The sequence below is a fragment of the Molossus molossus genome, unplaced genomic scaffold (assembly GCF_014108415.1).
Source record: "Molossus molossus isolate mMolMol1 unplaced genomic scaffold, mMolMol1.p scaffold_m16_p_1, whole genome shotgun sequence".
NCBI lineage: Eukaryota > Metazoa > Chordata > Mammalia > Chiroptera > Molossidae > Molossus > Molossus molossus.
The window spans coordinates 240,942,068-240,966,874 of record NW_023425344.1 but is presented as its reverse complement, the minus strand read 5'-3'; the positions used below and the strand labels follow the sequence as shown (position 1 = coordinate 240,966,874).

Here is a 24,807-nt window from a genome sequence, read left to right as displayed (position 1 = left end):
TCCTCACTTTCCTTTTTATGTGCAAAATGAAGGCTGTGAAGTGGCTTTGTAAGTAATTATGTTATAAAATCTAGGTCACGTATTTTTTCTTTCTGTATTAAAGGTTACAGACCTGTTTAGTTCTCTCTTAACACTTTTGCTTTATGGATAACTTTCTCCAGATAAAGAATTCTGACTGTTTTGCATCTCGCCTTCCACTCTCCCTCATCCCCTTTCAGAGTCCCACATGTACAGTCCAGATATCTTAAGTGTGGAGAATGTTTGTTAATGACTTATTGTATGTTTCATACCTGTTCTTCAGGTTTTCATGACTAGGAATTGATAGAGAGCTGCTGCATCAATTTAAGAGTGTGGTTTCAGCCCTGGCCAGTTTGGCTCAGCGGTTAGAGCGTCGGCCTGCGGTCCGGAGAGACCCGGGTTCGGTTCCCGCTAAGGGCACGTACTTCGGTTACAGTTTGTCCCCGGCCCTGGTTGGTCGTGCGGGTGGCAGCCACTCGATGTGTCCCTTCACGTCGATGTTTCTCTCTCTCTCCCTTCCTCTCTCTCCCTCCCACTCTATCTGTACAAAAAATGGAAAATATCCTCGGATGAGGATTAAAAAAATAAATAAATAAATAAAAATAAAAAAATAAAAAAAAGAGTGTGGTTTCAAATCCAACAGCAGAAGGTTCTGAGGATCCTGACTCAGACGGCAGGAAAACTGCTTGTATTAAAAAAAAAAAAAAAAAAATTGGATTACCCTTTTAGTTTGCTTCAAGGTATTATTTGAAACTATTAGGGAATTTGATAGGCATTTATAACTTAAAATTTGAAAATTACCTTCCAAGACCTAATGAAACCAGTTTTTAGGAAAGAAAACCTTGTATCACTCCTGGAATTTCTGCATACTTGAGGTCCAAAATACAGCTAAGTCACTAGGAGTTCACCTTGACGACTCTGAGTCCATTAAAGGAGCTAGAACGTGTGCCACGTGCTCCTCACTGTGCCTGGCTCGCACTCTGTCTTTTGTGAGTTCAGTCTGCCTGATCCTGTTTTCTGTCATTGTCATGTATTTTCTTTCAAATAGCTCTAGGCTCATGAATTTGGCATCATTTCTGTGAAACTTTAGCCCTCAAATTTGGAAGCATTGAGTTTAAGATTTTAGCGCCCAGTTAATATCTCATTGGTGTAATCTTGTATATTCACCTGTTATTGAAATAGTGATTTGCATAATTATAAAAGTAATTTTCAATATATGAAGATTCTTTAAATTATCTGTAATTTGCTGTGTTCTCAGTTCAGGTAACTACATTTATAAATTGGTTTCCAATTTAGATCACATTTTGTTTTACATTATTTTAAATCTCATCATGCTTCCCACAAATGAAGACTATTAGATTTGTATGATAGGTTCTACAAGAGGAATTGATTTAGGTGGTTATGAAAAAAATAACGCCTTTAGGTGGGATTTCTTTTATTTTTGTTCTTTGACTTAAGTAATTTTATAATATTTATTGGAACTGAATAATTAATAAAAATGCTAATTTGTACTTTTCCCCCTTTATCATAAGTCTAAAGGTTTTACTTCCTTAAAATTTTTTTATTTTAAATTAAAATTTTTATTTTTAATTAACCAAAGTAAAACAATGACTAGTTTAGAATATAATTAGAATACGTTTAAATTCTGTTCTGAGAATACCTGGATATTTGTTCTCTAAATGTCTTTCTTGTAAGTGCTAGTTTAGTGCTCCTTGCATAGAAAGCTATGCACAGAATCTTTTTGTGAAAGTATTTTCCAAATACAGAGCTTTATTTTGCTCATTTTTCTTTCATATGAATTACATAGTACTTAATATTCTATCAAATGAAATTCTTGTTTCGTAGGCAGTTGACTGGTGGAGTCTGGGTGTTTTGATGTATGAACTGCTAACGGGAGCGTCTCCTTTCACTGTTGATGGGGAGAAGAATTCTCAAGCTGAGATATCTAGGTAAGAAAATAACAAAATTAACAAAATAAAATAAATGTATTAACACCTCAAAGGAACTGATCAAATTTCTGTAATTTGGCTGATGGAAAAAAATTTTTTTTTAATGGGGAGAGACAAAATTAGGTTTAAGTGGTTAATTTCCATTTATAAATATATAGGATGTAGATATATAACCTTTATTTTTATATTTTATGATCCCAGATAGATCTTAAGTTTCACAGGGATAGTGTCATAATTTTTGCGTGTTTCAAAGCATTTAGCATATTGTCTTAACCTAGTAAATACATGGTATATTGAAGTTTATTTCATGGACACTTTCTTCCCACTGTATAAATATTATAATTTCTTTGTGACTTTAACATAAACAGTAGTGATACTTTTCAGCTCATATATGTAGTCTCAATAGAAACAAATATCATAAAATCACCCTCTTATAGGTTATCATAGTATTATTCCATTCCTTTCCTTCATAGTGGTTATCACAATTGCATTGTTACATTTTTGTTAATAATTTGATTAATTTCTGGATTAGAAATTCCCACTAGATTGTAAGCTCTGTGAGAGCAAGGGCACGTCTGGCTTTGATCCTCGGCATTGTATGGTCAGATGCCAGCCAGCACCGTGCTGTGCAGAATTCAGTAAATATTTTTGGAATGAAATGAATTAATGAACAAATAAACAACAGTGATAAAACATTATACTAATTACTAGTTATGTTTTTGTCCTTGAATTTTATAACTGAGAACAGATTTGACATTAAAAATTTAAAATTGAGACTTCCACTTCTTACCAAGATGGAATAACAAGAACCGGATTTACTTTCCTGCCTGAAAAAAATTTTTTAAATGGGCAAACTATCTGAAAGAACAATATTGAAGACACTGACCACCTAGCAATGAAGGACAGTGAACCCTGAGATGGCCAGTCCACGAGGTGAGCCCTCCGATCGCCCAGCGTACTGCCTGGAGAGCGTGTCCGGCCGCAGCGCAGGAGGGGAGGCCAGGCAGAGGAGGTGCGGCTGAGAGGCCAGGAACCGAGGGAGCTAGAGCTGGAGGGCAGAGTGTCGGGGAGGAGACAGCCGAGAGAGAGGAGTTCCGGGATCAAGTACTCATTCAGTGAAGTAGTGATGAACACGTGTGTGGGAACTACTCACTACAGTTAGGATGCAGATGCTGTTTCTCTCCAAATTGATCTATAGATTCAACACCATTGCAATCCCAGCACTGTTTTTTCTTTTTGCTAGAAATTGACAACCTGGATCTAAAATTCACATAGAAATCCAGAGAGCTAGGAATAATAAATAGCCAAATCATCTTTGAAAAAGTAGCCCAAAGTTGATTTCAAGACTTGCAAGCTACAGTAATCAATAATTAAGACACTGTGGTGTTTATATAAAGATAGACAAATATTCAATGAAATAGAATAGAGAGGCCAGAAATAGAACCACACAGATACAGGCAGCTGATCAACTGATTTTTTTTTTTTTTTTTTTTTTGCCAATGTACTGTCAGTTTGGTAGTGAAAAGATAGTCTTTTCAATAAATGATACTGGAATCATTGGCTATCGTATGTGGGGGGGGGGGGGACTTCTATAAATACATTCTACCATATAGAAAAATAAACTAAAAGTGATCATTGACCTAAATGTAAAACCTAAAACTATAGAAAACATAAAGGAAAATCTTTGTGACCTTGGGTTAGGTAAAGATTTCTTAGATACAACACAAAAAGAGCAATCCATAAAAGAAAGCATTGATAAATTGGACATCATCAGAATTTTGCTCTTCAAAAGAAACTGTTAAGAGAATGGAAAGACAAGCCACAGACTCAAAACTCAAGGGGGAAAAAGATCTCCATTTTTAAAACTGGATAAAAAGTTTAAACAGTTAACCCATGAAGATCTGTGGGTGGCGAATAAACACATAAAAGATGACCAGCCTCCTCAGTCTTTAGGGAAATGCAGTGAAACCACAGTGAGATGCCACTGTATACTCCCTGGAATGGCTAAAAATAAAGAGACTGACTATTTTAGGGTTTTCAAGAAAAACAGAAACAATAGGACATATAAAAGATTTATCATGGGAATCAGCTCACACGATTATGAAGGCTGAGAGGTCCCACGATCTGCCATCTGCAGGCTGGAGACCCAGGAGAGCCAGTGGTTCTGAGGGCAGAGGACCAGGTCCCAGGTTAAACAGGACTGAATCCTCCCTTACTCTGCTTTTTTTTCCCTACCTCAGTCAGGCCCTAAAGGGATTAGATGGTGCCACTCACATTAAGGGGGGGATTCAAATGCTAGTCTGAAGAGGAAACACCCTCACAGACACAACCAGAAATAGTGTTTAATCTGGGCAACCTATGGCGCAGCTGTGTGACAAGTTCACCCCTTGTCAGTTTGACAGCCATATGTATCTCCTTACACCATACTTAATCTCCACACAAAGACAATAACAAGGTTGTAATTCCACCAGGTGCAGAACATGGTAAGGCCAGTGAATTTCAGAAGCTTGGTCCCATTCATGCACTTCGTTTGCTGGGAATTGAGTTCCTTGGTCAAAAGCAATGCTGTGTGGAATATAAGCGTCTGTTGTAGTTAGAGTGAAATTCTGCCCCTTTGTACTGGAAGCAGTCCAGTATAGTCAATCTGCCACCAGGTGGCTGGCTGACCATCCTGGAAATTGATGCCATGTTGGGCACTCGGTGTTGGTTTCTGCTGCTGCCAGATTGAGCACTCAGCGGTGGCCATAGCCAGGCCAGGCTTGGTGAATAGAAAGCCAGGTGTAACCTCCATTCCTGCCACCATGACCTCTTTCTCATGAGCCCACTGGGTGATGGTGGGGTGACTGCAAAGAGGCTGTATCCACAGAGCAGATCCTCCTGTCCACTTGATTATTAAAATCCTCCTCTGCTGAGGTCACCCTTCGAAGAGAATTCAATGGAACACAGATATCTTTACTTTTTTTCCTCATTCAGAGAGGTCTGTCCACATACCTCTTCCCCAGATAGCTTTGTCAATGAGACTTCCTTGTCACCAGATTTTCAATCATGTTTCTTCCAATCCCCTGACCATCCAGCCAAACCACTGGCCATAGTTCATTAATTGGTATGAAATCACACAGCTGGTCATTTCCCCTTCCAAGCACAGTGAACACCCAGAGCTCAAAGCTCTGCCCACTGGAAAGATTTCCCTTCTCTACTGTTCTTCAGGGATGTCCCAGGAAGGGGATATAGTGCTCCGGCTGTCCACTTCCGGTGATGCCAGCATTATCCTAGAGAACCAGCTGTAAACTTGTCTCGAGTCTTCTCATTCTCTGTCAGCCGTCATAGGGAACTCCCCTGAGGCTGGCAGAGAGAGGGCAGTGTAGCAGGAGTGGGGACCAGGGACACTGAGCTACTTCTTTCTGTAACTGACTGGTGCCTTCGGGGCTGCTCAGCCATCTCGTGTATACCACTTCCATTTATGATGGGCTGTTGCTGAGCACTCCCAGCTTGATGGCTTCATGCACCAGATACAACCCAGTTTATGATGGGCATCTCAACCTGTGTATAACTCGGGGGCCCATAGTTCAGCATTCAGTCTCTACTAAGGCCCAATAGCTGTTTCTCAAAAGGGGTGTAGTTATCTGCAGAAGATGGCAGTGTTTTGCTCCAAAATCCTAGGGGCCTATGCTGCAGTTCACCTGCCGGGGCTGCCAAAGGCTCTGCACAGCACCCTTGTCTGCACCGACACCGCAGGCACCATTGGGCCCGCTGGATCCTATGGCCCCGTGGCAGAGCAGCTCAGCCGGCAGCCTGGACCTGTTGCAGAGCCTTCTCTAGTTCTGGGCCCCATTCAGCAGCGGCTTTTCAGGTCACTTGGTAAATGGGCTGGAGTAAATCACTCAGATGAGGAATATGTTGCCTCCAAGATTCAAAGAGGCCCACTAGGCCTTGTGCTTCCTTTATGGTAGTAGAAAGGTCAGATGCAATAACTCATCTTTCACCTTAGAAGGGAGATCTTGGCATTGCCCCACACCACTGCACCCCTGGAAATCATTAGGGTAGAAGGCCCTGAATTTTATTTATTTTCTACCCTCTGACACACAAATGTCTTACCGATAAGTCTAGAGTAGTTGCTACTCTTTGCTCCCTAGGTCCAGTCATAAGGTCATCAATATAATGGACCAGTGTGACATCTTACGGGAGGAAAGGGGATCAAGATCTTCGTGAAGTACATCGGGATACAGGGCTGGAGAGTTGGTCTACCCCTATGGTAGGACAGTGAACACGTTGCTGACCTTGCCAACTGAGAGCAGCTCCTTTGGTGGGCCTTAGGACAGGGGTGGGGAAACAGGCATGTGCCAGGCCAAGAGCAGCCTACCAGGTGCCAAGGGATGTGTTCGTGTGCTCAAGCAACGGAACCACACCTGGAACAGCAGCTGCATCGGACTCACCACCTGGTTGAAACTTATAATAATCCACTGTCATTCTCCAGGATCCGTCTGTCTTCTTCACAGGCCAAATAGGCGAGTTGAGTGGGGATGTGGGGGTCACCACTCTGACATCTTTCAAGTCCTTGATGGTGGCACTAATCTTGGCAATCCCCCAGGGATGCAGTATTGCTTTTGGTTTTCTGTTTTTCTAGGTAGAGACAGTTCTGATGGTTTCCAGAGGGCCTTTCCAGCCATAATTGTCCTCATTCCACAGGTCAGGGAGCCAGTGTGGGGATCCTGCCAGCTGCTAAGTATGTCTGTTTCGATTATGCATTCTGGAACTGCAGAAATAACCGCAGCATGGGCCCAGGGGCCCACCGAATCCACTGTGGGATGGACCTGAGCTAAAAGTCTATTGATCACCTGCCCTCCACAGGCCACTTCTCTGATTGATGGGCCACGTGACAGTTTGGGTCTCCTGGAATTAGTGTCCGTTCAGAACCAGTGCCCAGTAGTCCTTGAAAGGTCTGATGATTTCCTTTTTTCCCAGCTACAGTTAGTCTGGTCAAAGGCCGTAGGTCCCTTTGGGGAAGTCCGGGAGAAAGATTAACAGCATACATTTTCGGGCTTCTTTCTCAAGGTGACCCACACTCACCTTCATTCACGGTTCCGGGAATGTCACCTGGCTCAGGCGTGGGAATTGTTTGAGGGGCAGTTGACTGGGAGGAGGGCAAGACCTATGACAAAGGGACATGAGGAAGCTGTGGAGGGTGATGGGTGTGATCATCATCTTGATGGTTTCACAGGTGTACACGCATGTCAGAACTTACCAGGTTGCATGCTTTGTATGGAAAGTTTATTGTACATGGATTTTACTTCAAGTGAAAAATTTTTAAATAATCCTTTTACATAATTTCTTGCTGTCCCAGCTATTTAATACCCAAGTTAAGTAATAGGAATATTTCTTGTTAAATTTATAGTTAAAACCGTGTCTGTTATTAAAAATACTAAATATGACTTGCCTTATTTTAACTGGGCTTTTTGATGGTTTGAAAATGTTTCAGAATGATAGAAAACCTTGGCTATAGTCTTGGGAATTTGGGTCCCCTTGTAAGGTCATACCTGTCATGGTGACAGGTGCAAGGGGTGGCCTTCACCTGACAGCATTCACTAGTGGCTCCTCCAACGAACTCCCTTCCTTTTGATTCCAGGACACAAGCACTCTTCTGTGAAATTTTCCTTTTCCCCACAGGTCTGCCTGTAGAGAGATAGTATATTGCTTGTTGAGTTGGCAGGAAGGTTCTGACCCAAGTGATGTTCAAATTTAAATAGCTTTTACTGCCGGTAGCTCAGTCAGTTGACATTCTGGTTTTAGAAAGAGAAAGAGAACCTGAGTCAGATTCCTAAAATCTTAAAACTAGAGCAAATTTTTCAAGAATTCAAATAAGGTTTTTTCCTTATTAATTATCCACTTTGTCATGCTGTTACTATTTTGTTTAAAACTTGATGTTAACTTCTGATTCCGTGGGTTTTTGTAGTATTTATTTTTCTGTTACTGAAATTTATAGAAGTGTAATGACTGAATTATCTTACAGTACCTTTCCCTTTCAGGATAATCATTCTGATTGTCTTCCCTGATGTAAAATCTTTCACAGTGTGTTCTTTCTAAAATATACACCATTAGGATAAATGTGTCATTATTTTATCCCCAAATGTCTTAATTAACCAGGGCTTTTTCTCATCATTGAATTCTTTCATTCCTTAATTATTGTGATCTTTCCCGAACTCTGCATATTTTTTATAGTTTTTACTTGAGATGTTTCAAAATAATGTATTTTCCAAGTTATCTCCATGCCTATTGTTGTCTACAAGTAGCCTAAAATCAAAACAGGATGGTTTTTCTGCTACATCAGATTTCAAAATAAAAGAATTTAGAATGCGAATAAAACGTTCTCGGTGATTTAAGACTCCCTCATCCTGTCCCTGAGAGTCCTTCTGTCTGTCTGCCCTGGATGAATGGGGGCGCGGGTGTGGAAGGGATTTTCCGGGAAGCTCCTTCCGCAGAACAGCTGCAGGTGTACAGAAATGTTTCCCGCCTGGAACAGGCTGAGACGGCCTTCCTCTAACGCCTGCATGTCAGTCCTGGTTCTGTGCTCTGCAGAACACGGGATGTTCTGTCGTTTCTTCCAGACGTCGCTATGGGTGTTTGAAAAGTTTTATCGTGGGTTCCCTTTCAAGTTTTCTCACTGTTTATATGAAATCATTTCCCGACCCCTCATATGTTGGTACTATTTTGGACAAAGACCAAATTGTCAACACTATAGATTTGAATGATTGGTCTTTAGCTTTCTGTGAGTCTATTTCTTATTTTTATTTTCATATTTGCAGTGTGTGCTTTTCTTACTGGTGTGTCTCCTACTGGCTTTTATTGCAGAATTATTCTAGGGTGTCTGTCACTGCTGCTCGGGAAGGTGTCCACCCCCCCCCCCGGCACTGGGCTCTCCTTGGTGTTCGCCTGCCCCTCGGGGCAGGGCCCCTCCTTGGCGGAGCTTTGTGAACCATGATAATTGAATGTACCCTCACCTGGGAACCAGGGCACAGGTTCCGTTCGAGGCCCTTCCATCATCTCTGATAGGGTTGTGTGTCTCACTCTCTCGCCTTTGAAATGTAGAAAATGTTTGCCAAGAGATGTTTATTTGGTTCTTCGATTTCCATCAATAAAGTATGCTTTTTTAAAAAAAAAAATTTTTTTTATCCTCAGCCAAGGACATTTTTGCATTTATCTTCAGATAGAGTGGAAGGGAGAGAGGGAGAAAGAGAGAAAGACAATCATCCATGTGAGAGAGACACATTGAGTGGTTGCCACCCACACGGGGCCAGGGACAAACCGCAACTGAGGTACGTTCCCTTAGCGGGAACCGAACCCAGGTGTCTCTGGACCGCAGGCCGACGCTCTAACGGCGGAGCCAAACCGGCCAGGGTAAAGTATGCTTTCTTAATATATTCATTGTGCTATTGTAAACATAATGTCATTAAATTTGGTCTAAGAAGTATCAAAATAATGATGCTAAAGAGTTCTAATTGTGCTATTTAGGTCAGGGATTGGCAAACTACAGCCCTCAGGCCAAATCCGTTCTGCCGCCTATTTTGTGTATGTGGCCTGTGAGCTGAGTGGATTTTAGCACACACGCCCTCTTGGGAGTACTGTGCCTTTCCCCTCCGCCCCTCCCCCCCAGGCACGTTACCTGGACCTCTCTCCTAAACCCCAAGGGCCCTTCTTTCGCCTCTGTAACTTTCTAAATTTTCTCTTATAGTTTGGACAAAGAGAAAAAAAGAATGGATTTTATATTCTTAAAAGGTTAAAAAAGTCCAAAGATGTACACTATTTCGTGGCATGTGAAGTGGTATGAAATAGGAATTTCAGTGCCCATCAGAACATTTTATCAGAAACACAGCCATGCTCATTCACTCACCGTCATCTCTGGCTGCGTCCCTGCTACTGCTACTGCTGCAGTTGAATTGTTGCCACAGAGACTGTATAGCTCTCTACGCCTCCAGTATTTATCATCTGGCCTTGTCTTAGTTATCCACTGTGCATTGCCAAGAAACAGATCCCCTGAAAACTTAGTGGATTCAGACAACGTAGTACATTTACTGTCTCAGAGTTTCTGTGGACCGGGAATCTGGGCTCAGCTTAGCTAAGTGCTCAACTTCAAGGTCAGTCGGAGGCTGCAATCAGTGTTGGCTGGGCTGTAGTTATCTCAGGGCTCAGCTGGGAAGGGATCTGCTTCCAAACCCATGTGGTTGTTGGCAGGATTCAGCTCCACGGGTTGTTGGACTAAAGCCTCAGTTCCTCGCTGGCTGTTGGCTGAAGAAGACCGTCAGTCCCCTGCCATGTGGCCTGTGCAGCGTGCTGGCTTGGTTCTTCCAGGCATGCAAGCTAGAAAGGCGACGGAGGGAGTCTACTAAGAAGTCAGATGCTTTATGACCTCATCATGAAAGTGGCAGCCTGTCATCTTTATTGTTATTGTTGGTTATAAGGCCGTCTGTAGGTGCAGCCCACACTCGGGCGGGGGTTACACCAGGTCCTGAGTACAAGGAGACATTGATCACTCGGGACCATCTTAGAAATCTTTCTGCCATGGACCCTTTACAAAAAGTTTGGGTAATTAATTTATTTGTCCTCCTAGGATGTGTTGTCTCTTTAGATCAGCGGCTCACTACCTGTGGGTCACGACCCCTTTCACAGGGGTCGCCGAAGGCATAACAGTAGCAAAATTACAGTTATGAAGTGGCAACGAAAATAATTGTATGGTTGGGGGTCACCACAGCATGAGGAACTATATTAAAGGGTTGCAGCACTAGGAAGGTTGAGAACCACTGCTTTAGGTAATTATTGTAATACATTGATTTTGTGTGCTGTCGTATGGTATTCTGAAACAAAATCAGGCAGTGATTTGTAGAATTTTTGTATTTTATCCATATTAATTACTCAGTAACACCTTGAATTAGCTCATTTGTAATAACAAATTTTTCTGTTTCTAGTTGTGTTATTTTCAGAGTTATGTATAGAATAATCACAGGTATCATTATTTCATATCCTGTTTTAAGAAGAGATTGTATTTATTTTTCCTTTGACTTTCTTATTCTTATGTCTTTATGATAAAATCCCTTATTGGCATATTTTATAAAGCCTTTTTGATTCCCACAATACTGTCCAATTTTTTCTTCCTCATTTTAGGTATTTTTGTACCCAGTAGCAACATCTGTGTTTCCAGGGTGGTGGTTTTCTGACTGGTTACCCCCAGATTCATCACCTTAGTCACAACAGCTGTGCATGTACACACTCTCCATGGACCGACAGCAGCGGCTTCAGACTCGAGTGGAAGTGGCCCCGCCCTTGGCACGCACCCTCCCGCTTTCTGTTTCCTTCCCTCGTCGTCGCTCAGGCCCATTCGGTCCTGCTTCCCTGCATGCTGCGGGGTAGAGCTGGGTCACGCCGTTTCATCATGAGCCCTCTGGGGCACTCCCTGGGGAGGCAGAGGGTTCGAGCCCTGAGTGGAACACAGGGCCTCCTCGGGGGAGTCGGGTCGGGAAGCAGAGTGAATCAAACACAGCAGAACCCTGCCAACCACTCGGCTGGGTTCCCAGCCCAGAAAGGACACGCTCAGCCACGAGTGATGAAGTCACGTGGGTGGGTGTGGACCACCCAGCATGGGCAGCTCAACACACGCACTGTTTCTTATCACTCCCGTGAGCACAGCTTCCAAGCCCCCATGAGGACACCCTTGGGGATAAGAGATAAAACGCACAGAAGCTCTGTTTTCTGGAAGTGTGACAGTCCTGGGCCAGGGAACCCTCAGGGCTGCGTGCCTGCTCACACCTCAGGCCAGGTGCAGGTCGCCCCTCGGGTAGCTTCACAGTAACCCGCATGGCTGATGTGTCACATTTACCTCGATCCACTCATTTCAGGGAAGCTGGCTAAGAAGGTAAATCCAAGGTCATCTTCCCGTGGAGAAGGTTTAAGCCAGCCGTGGCCCTTTCTCTACCCCCACCTCAGTCTCTGCTTCCCTTCCCAGCGTGCGGTTCCCGACCAGGAACAGGCCTCTGTCGACCTCGACATGGGGAGGAGGCTCCGGTGTGGCCCCTGCTTTCAGCCTCCGAGCCGGGCGGTGGTCCCGTCGACCGAGGCTCTGCTGGCGCCGGTGCCGGCCGTGCTCTTCACTCGGGAAAGGCCAGGTCTGGGGCCGCCATGCTTGTTCTCCACGTGTCCTCAGCAGCCCTGTTTCCAGCGGATCCATCCTCAGTTCCTTCCCGATCTGATCCCTGCCTCGTCCGAATCTGGAACTCTGGTTCCCTGCCCGGGACACCTGCCGCACCCCTGCTGCACCTCGACGCTGCAGTCCGCCTGCCCGCGTGTGCACAGGCCTCCTGCTCCCCTCCAGGCCCGGCATCTCGGGGGGCCATCCCCGTTTTGGGGTGCTCACTACTCTCTCAGCGCCCCCCTTCTGGAGCTGCACCCACCACAGTCCCACATGACTGACCACCCCTTTCCCCGGTGCCTGGCGGAGTCCGACCCGAGGATGGCGGCCAAGGCTGTCTAGACCTGCTTCGGGAAGGTGGAGGTCAGCACCGTGTCTGTAGTCGGATCCTCGTGCGCAACAAATTCTTGCCTGCAGAGCTGTGTTGAAGGTGGAGAAGATGGAAAAGGCTGTGCTCGTTTGTCCCTGACGCACAGGGCTCCCAGCTTCTCCGCCAGACGTGTGCGCGCCTGGTCTGAGGGAGGGTGGTTTCCAATGCTGAAAATCCCGATGGGACGACAGGATGGGAAAGAAGAGACACTGCCTCTCTTTGTACTGGGTTCTACCATCCTCTCCTTAGGTTCTCAGGAGGGAGTGCTGGAAACTGAATCAGCTTTGCAGTGAGCAGCACTGCGGGAGTTTGGAGTCAAAAAGTACGGTTCACTATCATTGCAGATTCTCGGCGCTGCTTGTTACAGGCTCCGTTGGCTTTGTGGGTGGCCTTAGTCTAGAAGGAGGGAGCATTAGAGGGGCCCGTCTTACCAGGCACATCATCTTAGCTCATTTAAACATCGTAATACCCAGTTTGGGTAGGTACTGTTGTTACCCCCCTTTTGCAGTTGTTAAAACCGAGGTACAAAGAGATTAACTATCAAGGTCACCCGGCCAATAAGCAGCGGAGCTTATTGAACTCGGAGAGTGAACTCATTTGGCTCCAAAGTCTGTGTTCTTACCACACTATACTGTGTTATAACGTTAATATCTGTTTTGTTCCATAGCAATTATTCATATTTTAATGCACAACGGGGGACCTTTTTGCAAACCCAAATAATGGAGTAACTGTTTATCTCCATGTAGACCGTGTTAAGCTTCTTCATTTCAATCAGTCCCTTCCATTCTTTCTTCTTAAATTATTGACCTGGCTTCTCAGGGGCCAAAAGTACATTTGGGTTGGATTGATCTCTTCTGTGACCTTAAAATGAATTCAGATACTTCATCAAGGAGCTTGATTATCTCACTTTTACTTTCCATTAATAGAGCACAGCCTTGACTCCGTCTTGAGTGGCACTTGCCCTCCCCGGCTTGCCTGCTGTTCTGTTGTAGCAGGAAATGAAGCAGACACTTTCAGCCCGTGAAGAGCGCCCAGCTTGGGTGCTGGTTTTCAGATGTCAAGAGCTGAGCCGGATCCAGCTGGTTCCGACCCCGGCTCGGTCTCCCTTCCCTGTGCTCTCCCTGACCCCTGTGTTCGCTGGCCCCAGGGGAAGACAAGTGAGGCAGGCATGGTTGGGGTTTTCTTTTGTCCTTTCAAATCCGAACACTGAACTCACTCCCCTGAATTCATTAAGAGTTGTTTCCAGCCCTGGCCGGTTTGGCTCAGCGGTTAGAGCGTCGGCCTGTGGACCAGAGAGACCCGGGTTCGGTTCCCGCTAAGAGCACGTACCTCGGTTGCAGTTTGTCCTGGCCCTGGTTGGGGTCGTGTGGGTGGCAGCCACTCGATGTGTCTCTCTCACATCGATGTTTCTCTCTCTTTCTCATCCCCCTCCCTCCTGCTCTATCTGAAGGTGAATGCAAAAATGTCCTTGGGTGAGGATATAAAAAAAAAAGTTGTTTCCATTGTGAAATCTTTACTCCTAGAGGTTAGTCCCTAGATAGGCGGTCTCATCTATCCTGAGCCTTCCTTTTCATTTCTTCCCAATTAAACACTTGGGATGGTAGCTTCTTGTTAAGGTTCATTTATATTGGGGGGGGGGGGAGAGACCCAATACTTCTTGATTCTGCTTACTTAAGTTTCAGACATTTTATTTTGTGTTTTAAATATCCCTGTCTCTGTCTTTCACATTTGTTCAATTTCAAAGTGCATGGCGCTATTCTTGTTTTTGCTAGGAATACTGTCACTATAACTTCGTCCTCTGATTGTTTTAACAGCAAGTTTTATCTGCCTACAGGAGAATATTAAAAAGTGAGCCTCCGTATCCCCAAGATATGAGTGCTTTAGCTAAAGACCTAATTCAGCGCCTTTTGATGAAAGATCCCAAGAAAAGATTGGGATGTGGTCCGCGTGATGCAGATGAGATCAAAGAACATCTCTTTTTTCAGGTGAAATTTATTGACCAGATCTATGATTTCAGAGTGTTCAACCTTCTCAGTGAAATGAGTGAACATGTTGGGGTGAACATGGTCTCTTGAGTTTTCTCCCTATTTGCATGTACATTGCATTTTAAATAATAATAATAATAATAATAATAATAACAGGGACCCTTTAGGAAGGATCAGAATTCTACTAGTAGAGACCTAAGTGATCTCTTTCTCCCTAAATAAGCAGAAGTGGGCAGGATCATAACATTAGATTTTGTACATACTAATTGGTTAAAGTTTCTGGGTATTAGTTTCCATTTATGATCTCAAGATGTAGGCATATGGACTGAGGAGACTTTCATTCTATTTTCACTTCTCTCTCAGTTTATGATCCACTGTGCTGCACCTTTTCGATAGTGACTTTATCTCTTCTCTTCCCAGGAGAAATCTCAGAAAATTCAAACATCTCCCTATTTCTTAGTTACATGTCTGTAACACACAGAGAATTATTCATGTGTTTTCTTTGTACTTGAGACAGAGTTTTTCTTATTCTGAAGAAGCCTAATGAGGCCACTCCACAGAACACCAACACAGCTGCTCACTGAGTTTGTTCAGTTTTGTCAAAAAAAAAACACACCAAAATTTTAGATAACTGGTGGGTTGTGGGGGCATTAAATTGACTGAGTTGACTATTTCAGTTATTTCTATGTAAATGGTCAACCTGGGATACCATGACCTTGATTTCTAAAACCCTGAGCTTCTGACTTTTAAATAATTTCATCATAACAAGCATGACCTAAATATTTCTGCTCTAAAGGGACTGTCCAAGTTTTATTTTTATTCTGCAAACTGAGCTTTTACATTATTAGCACCAAAACAAATGAAAATAGCTCCCAAAGCAAAGATAAAACTTTGCTATAGAGTAAGCTTTCATGTTGTTATTTATTGTCTTTTAAATACAGGAGAACAAATAACAGTTGAGAATAGGAATGCTTTCTCTGTACTTCTATGCTCAAAAAAAGCACATTTATTTCAGTTTCTCAGTGTAAACATTTTAGAAAATATTACTGTACATCTTACATAAGTTCAGTAACCTATTGGGAAATATGTTTTGAATAAAATTAATTTCTGAGTGTGTACATTTCATAGGTTCATATGGCATAGAAAGGTTAATGTTTGACTAAATTATTTCAAATATCTTGTTCAGAAGTTTGGCTCAAAAATTAATAAGATAAAATCCAAGAAAGTATTCAAGCAAAATACCCCCACTCATATTTTCCTAGGATTTTTTTCTCCATGGTTTCCCTGTATTTGTGATTATTATAGTATATCTTTCATGTTAGAGAAATTTATTTCGTCTATAGCTTGGAATAGTAATTTTAGGTTATTTAATTGCCTTAACTTTTTAAATGATAAGGGCACTTTCGGAAAAAACAGGATTCTACTTGTAAAGACCTAAATGGAGTAGAGGCGGAGAGGATTATAATAGCATTCAGTTTTCTGTATACTAAATGTTCTGCTAACAACTTATTTCTTTAAATTACCTCCTTACTTTAGAAGTTTCTTCTAATGTATGTACAGTAGCCAAGCATAAGTCATATAATAGAAAACATTACAGCCACACAGAGGAAAGAACACTAACTAGGAGTCGAGAGACTGTGTTCGAATGCGGGCCCTTCCACTTACTAATGTTTAAGTGAAATGGTTAGTTCTTATTCCCAGGCTTAATTCCCATGTGGATCAAATGAGATAAATGATCTCTAAAACCTATTCCAGCTGAAAAATGTGAAGACCTGTAACTTAATGATTTTATCTCCGTTGCCTCCACAAGAGGGCATAATAAAAACATTTTATATTAGTTGATTAAACTTTTACTGCATGTCATTGACCTAGAAATGTAAGTTTCACATTTCACCAGCTCTGAAATCAGTAAGCATCTTACAGTGGACAATATCTTGGTATTCCAATTGGTAATGCTTTTTCCTCCTTAATGGTACATAAAGTGATATCTTGCTATCAAAAATGACATCTTAGATTTGAAGAAATATGTGAGTAGGGTATCTGTAAGGCTCAATTCATGAGTGTTATGAGGTTGTTTTAAGTGATGGAAGGAGCATAAAAAACAGCAGAGGGTTGAATTTTAATATAAAGCAGCAATTTATCAGACGGTGAGTGTCTGATATGAGTGGGAAGGGGGCTTGGATCACTCCATGGGGAAGAGAAGAGGTAGTATTTAAAATGCTTAAATACAGCTAAATGATAAAGAGTGATTCATCAGTATGATAGTATCATTTAAACTTATAGATGTAAATAAATGCATGACTTATAGTGAGTTTATTTTCTAATCCGTCCAGATGACCAGGAAGAAAGCTAATTAACACTGCCTCTAGAGAATAGGAATATGCCTTTAGACTTAACAGTCATATACACAGAGCATTTTAAAGCCCTTTATTTATTATTTAACACCTTTCTCAGGAAACTCAGAACAAAAGTAATTTTTCTGTTATCCCTAAGGGTAAACCAGGGTGTCTTGGTGCCCCCTAGAGGACATGATGAGACCACATCAGGCCCAGCATTGCAGTCAGAAAATATGCTATGCTTATAAAAATCTGTATATTTAATCATTAGTATGAAATATATACCTCTCTTTCTATTGACCAATTAAAATCCTAATCTGGCTTTGTTATTCTTAGAAAATATATTTCGACTTTGCTGATTTTTTACTTTGTATTATCTTTCTTCTTCTTCTGTTTTAGAAAATAAATTGGGATGACTTAGCTGCCAAAAAAGTGCCCGCACCATTTAGGCCAGTCATCCGAGATGAGTTAGATGTGAGCAACTTCGCGGAGGAGTTCACGGAGATGGATCCCACCTACTCCCCCGCCGCGCTGCCCCAGAACTCGGAGAGGCTGTTCCAGGTGCGCCCCGGCCACGCGTGTCTGTGACGGGAAACGTTCATTTCCCTCGTGGAAGTTTATTTTGGCATTTTAAAAACAGGATTTTCTAATCTCTTTAAAAAATTATTAAATAGAATTTGCCAATGTTGACTAAAGCTTATGAAGCAGGTATTATGTGTTTACTTTTGATACCAAAAAAAGTTGATTTTATCGCTGAAATTTTATTTGCTTATTTATTTATTTTTTTATTTTTTTATCCTCACCCGAGGACATTTTTCCAACTTTTGTACAGATAGAGTGGAAGGGAGAGAGAGAGAAACATCGACGTGAAAGGGACACATCGAGTGGCTGCCACCCGCACGACCAACCAGGGCCGGGGACAAACCGCAACCGAAGTACGCGCCCTTAGCGGGAACCGAACCCGGGTCTCTCCGGACCGCAGGCCAACGCTCTAACCGCTGGGCCAAACCGGCCAGGGCTGCTTATTTATTTTTAAATAATGTTTTTATTGATTAAAGTTTTTTAAATTACTTTTTTGATCTTTATTGATTTTGGAGAGAGAGGAAGGGAGAAGGAGAGAGAGAGAGAAACATCGATGAGAGAGAACATCGACTGGCTGCCTCCTACATGCTCCCCACTGGGGATCGAGCCCACAACCTGGGCATGTGCCCTGACTGGGAATCAACTGGCGACCTCTTGGTGCATGGGTCGACACTCAACCACTGATCCATACCAGCCAGTCTCTTTTTATAGATTTTTTTAGAGAGAGAGAAGGAAGAGATAGAAACATTGATATGAGATAGCAATTAGACAAGAAGGAAAAATAAAAGGGATCCAAATTGGAAAGGAGGAAGTGAAACTCATTATTTACAGATGACATGATATTGTGCATAGAAAATCCTAAAGACTTCATCAAAAATCTACTAGATTTAGCCCTGGCCAGTTTGGCTCAGCGGTTAGAGCTTCGGCCTGCGGTCCTGAGAGACCTGGGTTCGGTTCCTGCTAAGGGCATGTACCTCGGTTGCAGTTTGTCCCCGGCCCTGGTCGGTTGTGCGGGTGGCAGCCACTAGATGTGTTCCTTTCATATTGATGTTTCTCTCTCTCTCTCTGTTCCTCTCTCTCCCTCCCACTCTACCTGAACAAAAATTGAAAAAATGTCCTCGGGTGAGGATTAAAAAAAAAAAAATCTACTAGATTTAATAAATGAACTTGGCAAAGTGGCAGGATACAAAATTAACATCAAGAAGTCGACGGCAGTCCCACTGGTGTGGCTCAGTGGTTGAGCATAGACCCATACATTAAGAGGTCACTGGTTCGATTCCGGGTCAGGACATATGCCCAAGTTGTGGGCCCAATCCCCAATGGGGAGCATGCAGAAGGTGTCCAGTCAATGTTGTCTCTCATTAATGTTTCTATCTCTCCCTCTCACTTCCTCTCTCTCCAAGATCAATAAAGGAAAAAAAAAATTAAAAAAAAAGAAAGAAATTGACAGCATTCTTATACATACAAGAAGAGAAACTTAAAAAACAATCCCTTTTACCATTGCAGCAATGGTAAATAAAAAATTAAGATACCTAGGAATAAACTTAAACAAGAAGTAAAGGGCCTGTTCCCAGAAAACTATGGGACATTGAAAAAAAGAAATAGAGGAAGATATAAAAAAATGGAAGCATATAACTTGTTCATGGGTTAGAAGAATTAACATCATTAAAATGTCCATACTACCCAAAGCAATCTATAGATTCAATGCAATCCCAATTAAAGTACCAACGACAAATTTCACAGAACTAGAACGGATGCTCCAAAAGTTTATATGGAATGAAAAAAGACCCTGAATAGCCACAGCAATCTTGAAAAAGAAGACCAGAGTAAGAGGGATCACAATACCGGATATCAGGTTATACTACAAAGCCAATGTAATCAAAACAGCCTGGCACTCCGCAAGAATAGGAATATAGATCAATGGAACAGAACAGAGAACCCAGAAATTGACCCAAGATGTTATGCTCAATTAATATTTAACAAAGGTGGGAAGAACGTACAGTGGAGTAAAGACAGCCTCTTTAATAAATGGTGCTGGGAAAATTGGACAGCTACATGCAAAGAAATGAAACTAGACCACCAACTCATACCATACACAAGAATAAACTCAAAATGCATAAAAGACTTAAACGTGACTCATGAATCCATAAAAATCCTATAAGAAAATGTAGGCCACAAAATTTCAGACATCACACGCAACAGAATTTTCACTGATACAACCTCTAAGGCAAGAGAAACAAAGGAAAAAATGAACACATGGGACTACATCAAACTAAAAAGCTTCCACACAGCAAAAGAAACAACCATTGTATGGGAGAGCATAATTGCCAATGATACATCAATCAGATAGGGGGTTAATTTCCAAAATATATAGAATACTCATACAACTCAACAAAAGATAGACAAAGAACCCAATTAAAAAATGGGCAGAGGACCTAAATAGACAATTCTCCAAACAGGACATACAAATGGCCAAGGGACATTTGAAAAAATTCTCAACATCACTAATCATCAGAGAGATGCAAATTAAAACAACTATGAGGTATCACGTCACACCTGTCAGAATGACTGCCATCAACAAATCATCAAAAAACAAGTGTTGGCGAAAAGGGGACTCTAGTATACTGCTGATGGGAATGCAGACTGGTGCAGCCACTATGGAAAACAATATGGTGTTTCCTTAAAAAATTAAAAATTTATCTGCCATTTGACCCAGTGATCCTATTTCTAGGACTATATCCTAAGAAGCCTGAAACAACAATCAGAAAGAATATATGCACCCCTGTGTTCATAGCAGCACTATTTACAATAGCTAAGATCTGGAAACAGCCCAAGTGTCTGTCCATCAGTAGACGAATGGATAAAAAAGCTGTGGTACATTTACACAATGGAATACTATGCAGCTGTCAGAAAGAAAGATCTCTTATCCTTTGAGATAAATGGAGGGACCTGGAGAGTAATATGCTAAACGAAATATGCCAGCCAGAGAATGACAAGTATCACATGATCTCACTTATTTGTGGGAGATAATGAACAAAATAAGGTGATGAACAAAATAGACCCCAAGACATAGAAGTTGGGTTCAGACTGACAAACTTCAGAGTGGGGGGACAGGAAGAGGGTATCAGTGGGGGGAAAATGAGAAACATCTGTAACAAAAATAAATTAATAAAAAAAGGAAAGAAACATCAATGTGAGAGAGATACATCAATTTGCTGCCTCTGCACACCCCCTCCTGGGGATGGAGCCCACAGCCGGGCATGTGCCCTGACCAGGAATTGAACCAGGACCTCTCAGTTCATGGGAGGATGCTCAGTCCACTGAGGCACATTGGCTACACTATCTCTGAAATTTCAGTGTCATTCCATTGCCTCCTCCAAGTGCACCACTTGTGTGGCTGAACCTGGCCAGGCAGACCGTGTCTCTGAGCATTCGTGACACTAATGCCTAGTACTTGGCTGGGCACATAGTAGATGTTTAAAAAAATGTTCACTGAACTAGTGAATGGTCTAGCTTAAAGAGATTAATCATCCGTCATTATGTCTCCTTTGGTTTAGGACATCATTCTGCCACTTGATTTTACTTCTTTTTTGAAACTCCATTTTGAACTTAATTAGTCTAAGGAAATTCAATGAGTCAAATAATTGCTGAATTAGAAACCAACTAGAATGAACCTGCACTTGTTCCAGTTTGGACAACAGTGGCACTTGGACCATTCTGCCTTAACTTGACCTTTATTGAGAAGTTGGTTGTGTTTCTAAACAAACTTTCATCAGCAATGCAAAAGAATTACCACTATGAGTCAGATTTTTGGGGTGGAATAGAGAAGAGGTATTTTTTTTGCCTTTATTTTGAATTGGCTTAATTCTACCAGAAGATGGCATTATCTCCTTCTGAAAAGCATTTTTCTATTAATTTGAAATAACCTTACATTTTAGATTACAAATAAAATAAAATTAGAATTATCTTCACAAACATTTGAGTATTTATTCCTTTTTCTTTTTTTAATTTTTATTGATTTTTATAAAGAGAGGAAGGGAGAGAGAGAAAAACATTGATGGGAGACAGAAATATTGATCTGCTTCCTGTACACACCCCAACTGGGGATCGAACCCCCAACCTGGGCATGTGCTCCAACCAGGAATCGAACCAGAAACTTTTTGGTGCACAGGACACTCAATCCACTGAGCCACACCAGCCAGGGCTGTTATTTTTTCTTGATTTAAGAAAAAAATTATTACAGCGTAGTCTGTGCTGACCTGGAGGATCGCACATCTTTATTGTTCACCTTTGCTTGTGTTTTTCAGGGCTATTCCTTTGTTGCCCCTTCTATCCTGTTCAAGCGCAACGCGGCTGTCCTAGATCCTCTTCAGCTGCACATGGAGGTTGAACGACCTGGAGTGACAAACGTTGCCAGGAGTGCAATGACGAAGGTGCAGATGTGGTGAATGCGTGACATATGTATGGTTTAAATACGAATACTGGTTACCATTATCAAGTCCAGTAAACATAACAGACTTACCATTCAGCCAAGATGCGATTTTAAGAAACGAGTAAATGGAAATAGCAATATTTGCCCTAGAGAATTATTTTTAATATTTTTTCTTTATTGATTTTAGAGAGAGAGAGGAAGGGAGAGGGTGAGACAGATAGGAACATTGATGAGAGAGAACATCGATTGGCCACCTCCTGCATGTCCCCTACTAGGGGTCGGGCCCACAACCTGGGAATGTGCCCAGACTGGGAATTGAACCAGTGACCTCTTGGTGCATGGGTCGACGCTCAACCACTGAGCCACACCGGCCGGGCTGCCCTAGAGAATTATTAACATCAGTGTGAATGAGCTCCTTTTTACAGTGATAGATAATTATGTAACTTAAATAAAAGATATAGATGAACATAGAAAGGAGCTAAAGTAAGATGAATTATAGGAGATTATAAATGTATTGCATTTATAAATATTTGTTAACATCACAGTTTTATTTATCCCATTTGTATTACTAATATTTTCTTAAGTTGACTGACGTCGTTTTCTTATCAGGACTCTCCGTTCTATCAACACTATGACCTAGATCTGAAAGACAAACCACTGGGAGAAGGAAGTTTTTCAATTTGTCGAAAGTGCATACACAAAAAAAGTAACCAAGCATTCGCAGTCAAAATAATCAGCAAAAGGTATGACCATTTCTGGCGGTCTCTCTTCTTTATTCATCCCCTTAATGGAGTCTGTAAATGAAGAGTTTTATTTAAAAGGACATCAGTGGTGTATCATAAGGCTTGTTACCCACAGGTTTGGCCATTTGGCTCATCAGTTGATCCGTTATACTTCTAACCCTATTAGATATTTTCTGATGAGGTGATCAATTTCAGACATACATCACAGTATGATATGCTTTTGACTTTCTGATGAGGGAACTCCTGTGGCGGTGACATTTGATCTGACCGGCTCAGTGAGTTCAGCAGCCATTGCCCTTCCTTTCTGTTGTATATTTGAAACACTTAAAGACAAAATTACTTAGCAATCTGCTAGTAGCTTTGAGAGCCAGCTAATTGTTTTGTAACTGACTGTTACCTCCACGATTATCTGTTCTTTTCAAATTGTCGGGCAGGTAGAGCATCCATTTCTTCATGTGATCACCTCTTTCTGACTCAGAAACGATCTCTCGGGAAGAGTGCATTGCTTGTTCGGGTGGGTGGTATGACTCACTCCTTTCACGGAAGCTTCATTCTCCCACTTTGACACTTATATTCTGCACACACTGTAAATAAAAACAAAATTAAGGTTGGGGCAATACTGACAAAAGCTTGGCGAAGAGGTTTGTAGAGACTGTTTCATCTCGTAGGATGGAAGCCAACACCCAGAAAGAAATAACAGCGCTGAAACTCTGTGAAGGACACCCTAACATCGTGAGATTGCATGAAGTTTTCCACGATCAGGTAGGTATCCCACTGTTTTTTCTGTGCGTACCAACTTACATTCAAGTTTCTACTTCCTCCCAGTTTCGTTGGTGCTGCTGGGTCAGAGTCAGTATGTGGGACATGACCGGCCGCTGCAGAGGGCGGAGAAGGCACCACACACACGCTTGCCCACCCCCAAGCCAGGGAGTCCTTTCACTTCTGCGCTTCTCTTCCTAACTGACGGGAAGAGGACCGAGGGGCAGAGCCAGGGCCTGCCCCCCGCTGCACTGGGCTAATACCAGTTCAGCGGCCGGCCCCGTAGCTCGACTGCTCAGACCTCTCAGGACTCGGAATTCTCAGCCTTCAACTTTCCTTCTACTTCTGGAGTAGAGCAGCCCGAATTAGAACCAGCTAAAGGACGCATAGGAAGCAGAAAAGCAAAGGTACTTCTTTATCATCTTCCTGTTCCAGGCAGTTTCTGCTCTGACCACAGGCCATGCCATGCTGCCCCCTCATCTACCCCAGTCCTGATTTTTAACAGACACCTAACACAGGCGCATGTAACTTTGGGTACAAGAGGAGCGCCACTGTGTCAGGCTTCTGTCCCTCCCCAGTTCCTCCACTGCCGCCTTCCATGATGGGCGGAGATTATCTTTTCCTCTGGGACTGGGTGGGGTGACATGCCCTGCTCAAGGCAGCATGCTGGGCACAGGAGCTAAAACCAACGGTGGTTTTACCAAAGAAGAAACGCATTCAGAGGGTCATGAGACTTGTCCAAGGTCACAAAGCAAGTCAGTGAACATCTGGGAAAGCCAGGTCTCTGGTTCTGGGCTTTCTTGTGCTGCTGTCACATCTGCGTCCCAGGGCAGCTGTGGCCCCCTTCTCTGCCTCATCAGAATGTCCCCGGTGCTGCGCCCAGGAGCGATACGCCCCGGGGAAACCAGGCAGCAGCCCCAGCCGAACCATACAAACCGCCGCTCTTGACTGTTACGCCGCAAGTGGTCCAGGCTCTGTACCGGACACACTGCACGATTACCTCATGCAGTCCTTACAGTGACTCTGTGAGGTCAGAAACTGAAACTCACAGGAGTTAGTCACAGGGCCCGCAGTTTGTAAGTGCTGGTGCTGGGATCTGAACCCAAGCAGCCCCACTTCAGAGCAAGCTTCCAATGACGCTGCTGTACTGCCTTCGGGGAGGCAGAGACAGCCTGGTTCCACATCGGGAAGCAGAATCTCTCCGTCGTCTTGCTCTGGCTCTCACGGCCAGAACAGAAGCAGCTTTGTAGCAAGAGCTCGGTAGGAAATGTTCTTTCTGCTCCTCTACTGCCTGCACCTCATTGGGCGGGTCAACTGCAGTGCAGATAGTGAGACCCCTGTCCCCTGGAGGTGCCCAGGAAGAGCCTAGACGGTCCTCTGATGAATGTGACTCACATGTCAGTCGGGGTTGGTCTGTGGTTTTGCAGCTGTCTCCCGGCTGCGTCCCAGCAGAGACATT

General features: G+C 42.8%; 1 protein-coding gene across 14 annotated transcripts in view; it reads left to right on the top strand.

Annotated features, from left to right (window-relative positions):
- Positions 1–24,807, top strand: part of RPS6KA5 (ribosomal protein S6 kinase A5) — a 150,929-nt gene that overhangs the window by 107,732 nt on the left and 18,390 nt on the right. For 13 of the 14 annotated variants that reach the window (XM_036240845.1, XM_036282076.1, XM_036242931.1 and 10 more), the window contains 6 exons: positions 1,864–1,967; positions 14,346–14,496; positions 17,232–17,393; positions 21,722–21,847; positions 22,456–22,589; positions 23,258–23,351. In XM_036240845.1, the coding sequence (XP_036096738.1) occupies positions 1,864–1,967; positions 14,346–14,496; positions 17,232–17,393; positions 21,722–21,847; positions 22,456–22,589; positions 23,258–23,351 (771 nt within the window). Of the gene's footprint in view, positions 1–1,863; positions 1,968–2,769; positions 2,901–14,345; positions 14,497–17,231; positions 17,394–21,721; positions 21,848–22,455; positions 22,590–23,257; positions 23,352–24,807 lie in introns of those variants that run through there. The other variant, XM_036242213.1, reaches the window with a different exon arrangement.